The sequence below is a fragment of the Mustela putorius genome, unplaced genomic scaffold (assembly GCF_011764305.1).
Source record: "Mustela putorius furo isolate JIRA1106 unplaced genomic scaffold, ASM1176430v1.1 tig00003932_pilon_pilon_pilon:0A:0A, whole genome shotgun sequence".
Lineage (NCBI taxonomy): Eukaryota > Metazoa > Chordata > Mammalia > Carnivora > Mustelidae > Mustela > Mustela putorius.
Genome location: NW_025422077.1, coordinates 1,087,361 through 1,099,493, shown reverse-complemented (window position 1 = coordinate 1,099,493; position 12,133 = coordinate 1,087,361). Strand labels below are relative to the sequence as shown.

Here is a 12,133-nt window from a genome sequence, read left to right as displayed (position 1 = left end):
ATCAGCTTTGTCCTGCAGTGATATGCGGGGACATCTGTTCCCGCTGAGACAGAGGAAGGAAACGCTCTTGCACTGGGACCCACCCACACATGGAAGGAAGAATTTGACTGCCTTGGGGAGGAAAAGGGTCAGTGGCTCTCAGAAAAGTGCAACCCTCAGGTCCACGTGCACAGGGCCCAAGATAGAGGCTAGCCTAGAAGAATCCTTTTGCCCATCATGGACTTCTCACTGAATAGCAAGCAAGAGCAGTATCCCACTGGGGTGGGAGTGGGGATGGGGAGCGAAGCGTGTGGAGAAATCCCCTCATGGTACACAAACGCAGGGTCTGCTAACAGCTGAGAGTAGAGGACAGAAACACAGAGAACCAGTCCCAGCCACACCAGGCCACACTTAAGGCACAAAACAATCGGAGCCACTGAATTTCTGATGTTGCTGGTTTCTGAAGCCGACTACAACACAACGAAATCCGAACCAATCTCGATTGCTCAATCCCCTGCCCTAATGCCCTGATAGAAGAGGCATTAATATTTTTGAGGTTAAATATTACTTAATTTGGTCTCTACCGTTCCTGTAAACACAATTACCTGGAATTTTAAAAAGTTACGACCCAGAAAAATAAGATAAAAATTAAACAACAACAAAGGGACTTGATGTCAAAAGATAAAGGAGTCAACAGAGTCAGACCCGAAGATGTGCCAGACGTGGAACTATGAGGCAGATAACCTAAAGTCAACTTAAGTAAAATTATGATTGTCAGTTGAGAATACCATGCCAGGTCAATCTGCTATGATAAGGTCTGTAACCCTCCACAATCACTAGAGTGCTGCACATGCATTTTATGCTAACATATTTCCAAACTTTTATAACCTTGCACACAGGTGTGGATAAATCTACCCAATCAGAGCCAAGGCAGACCATGCACGGGACATTCTCTATGGTATGGCCAGTTGCAGATGCTTCCCGTTCATGATAGTTTTCTATATGCCTTCAAAAGGGATATAAGAAAGTGTCGGTAACCAAGATCCAGCAAATCTACATCTAGGAATTTACCCTAAGAAAACATCAAAGTGGTGAAAGATACACACTCAAGGATGTAACGTCCTTCAGAGTTTTTCATTAGAGTGAAAAATGGGGGAAAATGCTAATTAGTAGTGATGATAGCACAATCTGTGCATATGTAATATAAATTATGTATGAATATATGGTATATACACAATTTATATTTTATCTATGATATTTACAAAAACTGTTAAGCGTGCCCTCTTTTGGTGGTAATAATTACGGATTGGTATTTATTTTTGCCCTTAGACTCTTGGGAACTATCAGGTGCAGAAGGGAAAGCCAATGAAAAAGCTAAAGATTTCTAGATCTTCTCCAGTTACACATAAAAGCATCACGGTAACTGAAACAGAAAATAAAAATTTCAAAATCTACCATTTTAAAAACTAAAGATGTTTAATTCTTGGCTTGTGGATTACTTGTAATGGTTCGTTTTCTTACTTTCTCTCTCTTTCTCTCCTCCTTCCTTCCTGACTCCTCTCCTTCATTTAAACTGAGGTATCCTTGACATATAACATGAGTTTCATGTGCACAACACGATTCAGTATTTGTAGACATTATGAAAGGATCACCACAATAAGTCTAGTTAACATCTGTCACCGAACACAGTTACGCTCATTTTTTCTCGTGATGAGAACCTATAGGTTCTATTCTCTCTGCAATTTTCAACCATGTGGCACAGTACTGTGAAACATGGCGGCCCCCGTGCTGGAGTTACATCCCCACGACTTACTTATCTCCTATCTGGAAGTTTTTGCTTTCTGATCATGGTCAGTTTCCTTCAATTGCAGGGGACAGAAACCCAACTCAACAGGTTTCGGCACTAAGGAGTACTCCGTAGCTCACAGGATCTGAGGGAGGGCTGGCGAATCCAGCTGCAGGACAGGAAGGAAAGCAGCTAGGACCAGGAACAGATGGAAGGAGGGGCTAGAAGGTTTGTCGGATTCTCGGCTTTGTGTAGGCTGGCTTTATTTTCTACCATCTCACAAGCCAAGGAACGCAGCCACCTACAAGTTCTAAGGCCTCACCTCCTGGCTGCCCCTCATTATAGGGCCTGACTGTCCTCAGCTCCAGGTGAGGAAGTCTCACGGAAGAACCCACACTGTCCCAACCGACTCTGTATGAGACAGAAGGTCCCATAAGATCATGCTAGAGTCAACTCGAACTCTGTGGTCAGTTTGGCCCGATGACTCACTTTCTAGAAGGAATGCTGTTCCCAAAAGACATGTGAGCGTGGTGGGCAGACAGATTAGCAGGACTGACTATTCTTCAAGTATCCGATTTCATTTAGAACCTTTATCAGGCTTCCATTTTTCTAAATGGCAATGTGGCAGATCACAAAAACTACGTCTAAGCTGTAAAACCCTTTACAAGTAGCGTAAAACAGATTCCTTAAAGATTGTCTCACAAACTACGAAGAACTGTCACATTACCTCATGCATAGCCGTTTAGAGGATCAGATCACTTACACCCCAACAAATTAAAAAACTGATAATGTACAAGCCTTCTCTAAAATGACAAAGCCTGTAAAATATTTCAGATATACTTTCAGAATATGATCATTGCAAACCATCAGAGTCATATAAATCGTAAATTGGAAATAGCAAAGTGTTTTGGAAAGAGAGACTCATTAAAAAAATATATCTTTTAAATGTGAGTCCGAGACGTAACAGCTGGGTTCTTTCTGATGGAAAATGGCAGCTTCCAGGGTGGGTGTGTCTGGGTAAGTAGACGGGTAGATACATCCCCATGCCATACTGGTAATATATACACATACATATAGTTATACATATAGCCAATATGTATATATACACATATGTAGTTAATAGAGGTTATATTTGGGAGTGAGATTATGCATGTATAAATTTATTCTTGCTTCTTATGTCTCAGTTATCGCTAATAAGTATTTGTTACATATACAGCCAAAAAATTAAAAATGGTTTCTGTTTTGCTATCGATGACAAGCTTCTTTAAAGTGTTCAGAAGGAGCACCCGTCTTAGTCACACATAACACCACTACCGTGCGCCAAAAATCACTGCATATCAAATAATTTTTCGTGTTCTCTGGCACTGTTAGGATCACTTGAGCACTTTGATAAATCTTTTCGTAACAGAAAGAGTTGCTCTAATTTGTATCTCTCTGAAGTGTGCATTTTGCATGGCGGATTCCCTCACCGAGGGCTTGGTCTGTGTCCTGTTCCATGACAAATGAATCCCAGGAAGATTCATGGCCTGCCCTGTAAGAGGCATTAAAATCCAGGGCAATTTTAACTGTAAAAAGCTGCACATTACGGGGTAAATATAAGCGAGCACTAAACGTGTCTCCTGCTTATGTGCTCTTTAAAATGCAGACCAGCCTGGTGGGTAGCAAGAAGCGGTGAGGGATGAAGACTAAATTTCTGTCTCATGCTCGCAGACCTGTAACGCCACACAATGATCACATTCTGTGACAGAGTCATCCATTCCCTTAAGAAGCATAGGTTGGGAGAGTGTGTGAATGTGTATTTTTACCTGCAATTCAATTGTGGAAGGGGATGCAGTTGATTTTAGGTTGCTCAGTTTGTATTCAAACAGCTGATCGGCCACGGCCCTGGAATTATCACACCAAATAGTCATCAGGGCTGTGGGAAATGGAAGGGAAGTCAGCCACGGCGCTTGTCCCCACGCGTACACCGAGACACACACTGCCCACGGAGGGTCCTAGTTCAGTGCGTTTAAGGAAGTGATTGCCCTGGTTTAGAACTTCGGGGAACGTTTACGGACAGCCCTGAACTGAGAAACGAGTCCTCCTTTGCCAGTCTGGTGGAGAACAACTGATAAAAACCTCCAGCTCCTCCAACAGACATGAATCCGCACCTAACACCAGAGAAGCAACAGCGTATCAGTGTTTCCAGCCACCTTCCCCGGACGCCACCGCTTCCTCCTCCAGTCCGAGCGGAGTCTTCCATCACCTCCATCCAGCACCACAACAGCGCAACGGCAGGAGATCACTGCTGCGTGAGCCAGGCAGCACACGCTTGTGTGACCCTTTCCAGACTGAGAAAAAAACCCCACCCAGTGATACTGTGGTCCAAGGACAGCAGCCGCTGACAACAAAGAGAACATCTGAGAGAGAAAGCAATTACATAAACTCAACGTTCTGGAACTGGGCGGTAGGTGAGGGGCGGAAAGTAACCATCATACAGTCATATCAGCTCCCTGTGCCCATCAGTCACCTTCGGTTAGAGGCACAAGGCCTAGTACCAGGGCTTCTCCTTCATGGTGAAATTGTTCAACAGCTTCCAGAAACATTAAGCGAGATTTAAGGGAGCACTACTGTTCTTCATGGGTAGCAACACCTTGGGCTAAATTCAGAGAAGACAAGGATTAGGTAGACATGCTAATCCACGGCCTTCCTCATTTTCCTGCAAAAACTGAAGAGGGGATCATGATCTGGCAAGTCCACACATTTTGACATTCTTATCAGTAAGTCAACCAAGGTAAGAGATTGCACGTCTTTCATTGCGGACACATTAGCGATGACTTTCCATAACGGCTGTGGAAGAATGGAGAACTTGGGACTTCTGGGAAAAGTTCTAGAATTCTGTACAGAAGTTTCCAATTCCATACAAGGCTTCAGAAAAAGAAGGAAGACAGAGAACTCTAAATGTCTAGAGACAGGCTGAAACCGAACTGGGAGAGGTCATACATTTAAAGAAACTAATGCTGCTAATACAATAAATGCTTGGGGGGAAACACGAGAGAAAGCAGCAGGGGAGAAGGGCCGGGAGAAGAGAGTGTGGGGGAGTTATGAAGAGCCAAGCCAAGCTGTGTTGCTCCGCCATCTCTTGGAAGCCCGTCTAGCTGATTTTAGTTTTTCGTAAAAACAATACACGGACTAGCCCTCCAAGTAACGGTGACATCACAACTTACTCATCTTCCGCATCAGATGGGATCTCAGCCTCTTATATTAGAACTTAGAATTGGAGTACTTTCTACGTGATTGTGTGTGACACCAGGTGAGTTGCAAGAAAAGCCTACACATCCCTCAACAGGGCAGTAAGATGTGTTGTGCAGGTTTATCTTACCGTAAAGCTTTGGGCCCAAAGTACATAAAGAGCTCCTTCCCCAAAGTCTGGACACCACTGTAAACGTATCCATTAAACAGTCTCAAGGGATTCTGGCTGGGATCTTTCTTATTATTCAGTGCAGCAGCCTAGGAGAAAATACACACACACCCACGTAAACACACATGCTGTCTCTAAACAAAGTGATAATTTCATTCTTAAATGTATTTCTATTACTTCATTTGCAGGTGCATCCCAATGAGAAGACTAATCTCCAGCAAGTCAAGTCACGGAATCAGCTGTTTACATACACTTTGTCAAATTACTATGGAGTCATTTAAAGAGAGAGGCCAAAAAAATTAAGTGGAAAAGAAAGTAATTGGCTCACCATCAAAATGAGTTTCTTCCAGGACCCTAGAGCTCTGCACATATGAAAAGAAAATACAGAAAAATGTTGTAACGGGTTTAAAACCAAAAAAGTAGGATCTTCCATTTCTAGAAGCATAGCTGAGTTCCCTGAAAGTGCATTCTGATCGAAACAGCTAAAAAATAGTGGAAAAAATGAAAACAAAATAGTTTTACCTATAATGATGAACTCAAAAGCGAAAAAGGAACAGTAAGAGGTTGGAAAGCAAGTCAAAGAGGGCAAGAACACCAAAGAGAAGCAGCTCTCTGAAGCAGGCTTCTGTCAGAAAGGTATCTCTGGGCCCCAAGGAAGGGGGGTTTCAGTTTTCATGGTCTTGGAGGGTGTAGGGCATCAGTGGTAAAGACAGGGCTCCCCTGGGCGATGGGATCCAATGCACGACCTGCTCTTCTGTCCCTCCTCAAACCACAATGGCAAGAATAAAGGAAAAAGAGACCCATTACTTCTTCCTCCCATCACCGTGCAAAAACAATATATTGTGAGGATTACAGTATAGGTACTAACACCGTAAAGATAGAGGAAGTTATAAACAAAATATCAGTCTTTTTGTGGGGCAGGGAATGAAACGGGACTGGGTTTAGATCTTGGTAAGGCTCTTTTTCTGGATGGGCAGTGGGTACACTGGTGTTCTCTGCATCATTATTTTTCATTCTTGAGAAGTGTTATAAATATTCTTTGATTTGTAATCAAAATATAATAAAAAAAATTTAAACTGTCATTAATGCCTAGCTATTCTATAAGATATAATAGGTATATATAATTATATTTACACATTAATTCTTAATCTAAGGGAATATCCTCACATACTTTTAACCTTTCTTTCCTTTTTCTCAAACGGACCTATGCATTCCCAGAAGATCCAGGATAAAATCTTGCTGGCACTGGGGATGCAGGTAGCAGTGATGGTGACAGGGAGATAATTATAAAACAACTTTAGACATTGTCTAGAAGCAAATCATAGCTTCCCTTCCGCTTATGGTAGAATGATATTCAGTGATTCTCAAACATTTGGTTCACAGACATCTATCATTCTAAATAGTCAAGATGATATGTCCACTCTATTCTTTAGTTTCGTAAATTGGCCCTTGTTAAGGATAAAAAAAAAAAGACATTATACTATTTAGTTCAAAGGAACAGAAGGATAAAAGATTTTTTTTTAAACACCCCTCTCCCAAAAAAAAACCCCCAAAACAAAAGATTGCAAACAGCTAAGGACTGAATTTTGTCCCTTCCAACACTCATGCGTTGAAGGGCTAACCTCCAATGGGACTGTGTTTGAAAACAGAGCCTTCGGGAAGTACTGAAGTTTTCGTGACGTCATAGGGTGGGGTCAATCCAGCAGGATCAGCGTCCTCGTAAGAGCCTGAAGAGAGCTCCCTCTCTCTGTCCTGTGTCCTCAGAGGCTGTGCCACAGGAGACCGAAGTGGCGTCTGCAAGCCAGAAGTCAGCTCGCACCAGAAACCAAACTGGCCTGAGCCTTGACCTTGGACTTCTGGCCTCCAGAACAGGGAGAAAATAAATCTCTGTAAGCCTCCCGGGCGATGGCACTTGTCGTGGCAGCCCAGGCAGGCTAAGGCCAGAGCAGACACCATTCTTCCACGAAACCCACGTTCAGTTATGGCTACTCTGATGCTAGAATCTCCCAGCTGCCCGACGTTCAGGGGGCCAGCCTCACAACCTTCCTCCACATAATAAGAACTGGGGATCAGTCCCGTGCTTGGAGGGACCAAGGAACCAACGCATGGAAGAGGTTACAGATGACAGCCTTCCAGTTCTGCCCAAACCATGAGAAGAACCTGTGGGAGATTCTAGCAAGAGGCCCTCCAGACATACAGGCCACCATGTGCTCAGAACATCTGCCTCTGATTCCTTTCCTCTTTCTTGGTTGAACCCCCGCGGCCTAGCAGTGATCAGCAAGCCCTCTCACAACAGGTTGGAGGATCCAGGGAAGGAGGAACACACTTGCACACGTGCCTTGTTTTCCTAAATGAATCTGTGAGAGGCCTGAATTGAGAAGCACCAGGAGTCTTGATGTTTTCCTGCCTAACAGAAGACTTCACCTGGCCACAGAGCCAAGTGTAGTTAAGAGGGTGGGTTTCAGTGCCGGTTTCCAACCAAGTAGTTGGTTGGAAAACCAAGTTGGTTGACAGCCAAGTAGTAGGTACAGAGTTCTTCTAAACCAGCCAGGACGCTTTGAGGATGATGATATACAGAGCAGACACAGATCTGTTGTGAGTTTCCTTTGCCTCAGCATAGACTAGGTTTGATACATTTCTGGATCTTAGATTTAAGGTCCTAGTGACATTTTAAAAACCTTCATTTCTAAATTGTTTTCCCCACCACTCCTGTGTCACCAATCTCTTACCCTCTCCCCATACTGTTTCCTAGCGAGTGGTCTCAGCCACGCCCTGCAAAGTCCTTCAGTGGCCGGCAGAGCTCCCCGCACTGGCCGAGCCATCTGATCCCGTTTCAGACCCACGGTCCCACGCTGTTACTTCCCTGAGGGAATCTGTGACCACTGCCGCCACGGTGCTTTCGTCTCCTTTAGTCCTCCAAGTTTTACAGGTTCATCTAAAACTCAGCCTGTCTCCAGAGTGCTGGGAAGGCAATCACACGCAGTCTGCCATGTGTCCATCCCCCTGGATGCATGAGAAGGGGCCTGGGGCCTGGAACATTGCCCATCTAGAGCCATAGAGCCTTCAAAGTCTGTTGCCTTGGGAGGAAGTATCGTTCCCTCTTCCAGGCTTGATGCACATGCCCAGGTGAGCCAGGGGCTCTCAGGCGCGCCCCCAGCTTTCTGTATGGCAGACCCCGGGGGAGGGCTCAGTCTCCTTCCACCCCCACACCAAGCGGGGGGAGTGCCGTCACACTGTCCATGTCTCCTGCAACCGGGATCTACTGGCCGTGGGGACCCACGCCTTGGGAGGGGCTGGATCTGTGCTCTCTCTCACGTCGGGCCCGAAGCACACACTGGACCGCCGGAATCTGCTGTGCATGGTTTCCCAGTAACTTGGAACCAGGATCAGGCGCTGGCTTCTTCCAGTGGCACTTAGGTGCCTTTTAGCCTTGGCCACTGTCTTGTTGGAGTCTAGCCTTCCACACAGCCAGACCCCCAGGGAACAGTGATGGTTTCTCCCAGTACCGCCCTGAAGCTAACCTTGCCCCCCACTAGTTCACCCAATAGGAAAGTGCGGGAATGAGCGGCGCTCACCGGACCACTTCTCTGTCCCCTGCTCACACCTCCTTTCCTCCACTTTACCCAGCTTTACCGGGTGTTATCAGGGCTCCTGGCAAAGAGACAGACAAGGTAACCTTTAACGAGGCAGGCTGGCACAATAAAACAGGACACAAGTCCCAGTTGTCTCCCGTGAAGTCTGCTCACGTTGCCATATGAACAGCTTCGAAGAGCACTTGCTCCACTCAGGCTAAACTCACCGTCAACAGCAGCCACAGTTCAAGTTCCTCACTCTTCACGGGGCTGGGTCTGTCATGTGAAGCCCCCTGACAACAACGGTGGGATGTGACATCTGCAAAGAAGTCCCTCGCCATTGAAAATGCACCGTTCATGACTGTTCATTGGATTCATTCATTTTAGAAAGGTTGACTGACCTTCCACGGTGTATGAGGCTTGTTCTAGATGCTGGGGATGCATTAGTGAGAAAACAAGAACAAAAGCCTCCTGGTCCAGGAACCTTCATGGAGAGTACAGCCTTCCAAGCAGGAGAGAGCAGGTTAATAAACATTGTGACAGTGTGCTGAACCATTTGGGAAAGAAATCAAGACGAGAAAGAGAGACCACGATTAGGGGAGGGAGTAGCAAGTTATAATTCCAAGTGAGGCACTCAGAATCTCATGAAGGAAATGGTATCTGAGCAGGTCTCAAGGGGGTTTTGAGTGAGCCATGATCCACACGTAGGGAACAGGGGTGCAAAGGCCCTCCAGGAAAGTGTTTCTGATAACAGCAAGCATATCAGGATGGCCCACAAGGGAAGGTGTAGACAGATGAGAACCAGACCGTGTGGCCCCCAAGGTCCACTCAACAGACTGGTTGCTTCTCTGACACGAATGAAGACGAATTAAAATACGATCTCCGTTACCTTTTAAAATGCTCTCTCTGAAAATGCTGGGTTGGATTCTGGAGAATCCAGGAGATCAGGGGGCAAGTGGTCCAGGAACTCAGAAGAACCACTGCAAAGATCCAGACAAGAGAGGAAGGAGCTCGGGGCCGATACTGGAACGGCAGAGGCGGTGAGAAGTGGCCGGATTGCTGGGCGGATTCTGAAGGGGAGCAAAGAGCATGTGCCGGCGCACACTGCATGTGGGAGAGTTTGGGCCTGAATTATGGCAAAGACAGTAGCGGTGGCAACGGAGAGGAAGATCTGGGTGGAACTGGAGGGGGAGGAAAGTGAGGCTAGTTTTCAGGTAAGTTGAGGCGAGACCTCGAGCAGGCCGTTGGGCATGGGATCTGGAGTCAGGAAAGAGGTCTAGGCTGCAGCTGTCAAGGTATCTAGTCATCAGCATTCTAATGGCTTCTAAAGCTTCGAGACTGGACGACGTCAACGGAGAGGGAGTACAGAACACCAAGAGAAGGGGCTAGGAAGGGTGGGCTAGGACACCGCCGTGGCCTGCCGGGGGGGGGCGGGAGGAGGAATGGGAAACCGTCAGGGGAAGGAGGAGGAGAACGCACAGCGGAGAAGGCAGCCGGCCAGGAAGGAACAAAAGCCAGCAAGGGCGCGGTCCTACCAGCTAAGGAAGGAAAGTTCTGAGGAAAACTCGTGTCTGGTACCGTTAATACCTCAACGTCAGATGAAGACGGAGACCTGACCACTGGATTTAGCCGTGCAGAGGTGCTCTGAATGACAAGAGTTTTTGGAGAAGGGACAGAAAGCAAGAGCCTGGCTGAAGTGGGTTTAGGAGGCTACGAGAGAAGAGCACCAGAGGCACTGAGGCGGTGTGAACACGAGATGCTGTCCAGGCTAACACAGGGACGCGGTGATGGCTGAGGGGACGTAGAGGCAGGAAGGTTTGTTTGCTTTAAGACGGGACAGCCCGGGAGAGAGAAGAACTGTCGCGCAGGGGAGACGATGGCCGAAGCGATGTCTTCACTAGGCGAGAGACAAGCTCAAGGACACGTGGGCTATGTTGGTCTTGACAGGAACATGGACAGTCCCCCTGCAGCATCAGGAAGAAGGCAGCTTATATGGCTACAGACGCTCGTAGGTAGATGTGCTTGTGCAAATTCTCTTGTGGTTGATACGTTTTCTCAGTAAAATGGGAATCAAACTATCAGCTAAGAGGAAGACCCCAGGACCCTGCCTCCTCTATAGATACATGTAGCGCCTAATAATAAGATTCATTTTTGCCAGATTCTGACGTGATTCCCAATACTCATTCACAAGTAGAGGCCAATGGCTTGACATAAATGGTGTCTGTCCTTCCATCCCGAGACATCTATGTGGAAACGTCGTTAAAACCTCTTAAAACGTCGTTTAAGACCACATTGGGTATCTGTCCTTCCTTGCTTACATTGACTTAATGCTCGTCAGTGCATGTTTTTAATCTTATTATAAGGAAGTATTTATTTGTTTTTTTTTAAAAGATTTTATTTATTTACTTGACAGAGAGAGATCACAAGCAGGCAGAGAGGCAGGGAGAGAGAGAGGAGGAAGCAGGCTCCCTGCCGAGCAGAGAGCCCGATGCGGGACTCGATCCCAGGACCCTGAGATCATGACCTGAGCCGAAGGCAGCGGCTTATCCCACTGAGCCACCCAGGAGCCCAGGAAGTATTTATTTGTATTTGTCTACATAATCGGGCTTATTAGGATCATAACATTCCCTGATTTTTTACTTTATTCTCTGCCTTCTGAAAACCCAGATTGTTTTCTGGGAGGTTTTCCACTCCATAAGGACTAGTGGTCACCGTTAGGGGCTAGACTAGACCAGCTGTCCCATTATCAAAACATCCGAATTTAATTCAGCAGTAATAGCTCATGGGGTTTTATTGTAATTGGCTAAAAAAATATTTAAGTGCACAATTCATATCACCTTTTCTGTGCCACCCATTCTTTGAACCACTCTACAATATACATTTCAAAAGAGAGCCATCAAAAGAAACAGTAAAAACCAGGTTAAAAAAAACATATGGGTTTTAATAAAAACCACTGCCTTTAAAAAAAAAAAAAATCCAGGTAGTCAGATGCCCCAGAGCTCCAACTAATGTCTATCAAGAAGAAATTCAAACCTAGCTTATCCTGATTTCTATCTGAGATTTCCCTCCCAGGGAATGTTGAACAATTCACGAAAGGGGTCTATAAGGTCCTGCCCCAGGACTGTCTGGAACTTCACTGTGGGGAATTTGGTTCCATAGACAGTTTATGGAGAGCACAGCTGAAACATCCTTTGTTACCAATGCTAAGGGGTAGGTTAAAAAAAGTTTTATACCCAGGATTAATTCCTCAAGGCATCAGAGGCTGTCCTGTTGCAGACACATTACTGTCAATGATCAGAGTTTTTAGACTAAGAGATCCAACCATGGGAAGTTTGGCTATTTAGCAAAAGAAAGTCTCAGTGGATGGCCTTCCAAAACTTTATGGTTACAGGACCA

The 12,133-nt window shown here is 45.8% G+C and overlaps 1 protein-coding gene across 1 annotated transcript in view; it reads right to left on the bottom strand.

The window, feature by feature from the left end:
- NEIL3 (nei like DNA glycosylase 3) overlaps positions 1 to 12,133 on the bottom strand; it is a 46,304-nt gene that overhangs the window by 26,526 nt on the left and 7,645 nt on the right. Inside the window, 1 exon segment of the mRNA XM_045069428.1 lies at positions 5,127 to 5,254. Within this exon segment, the coding sequence (XP_044925363.1) occupies positions 5,127 to 5,254 (128 nt within the window).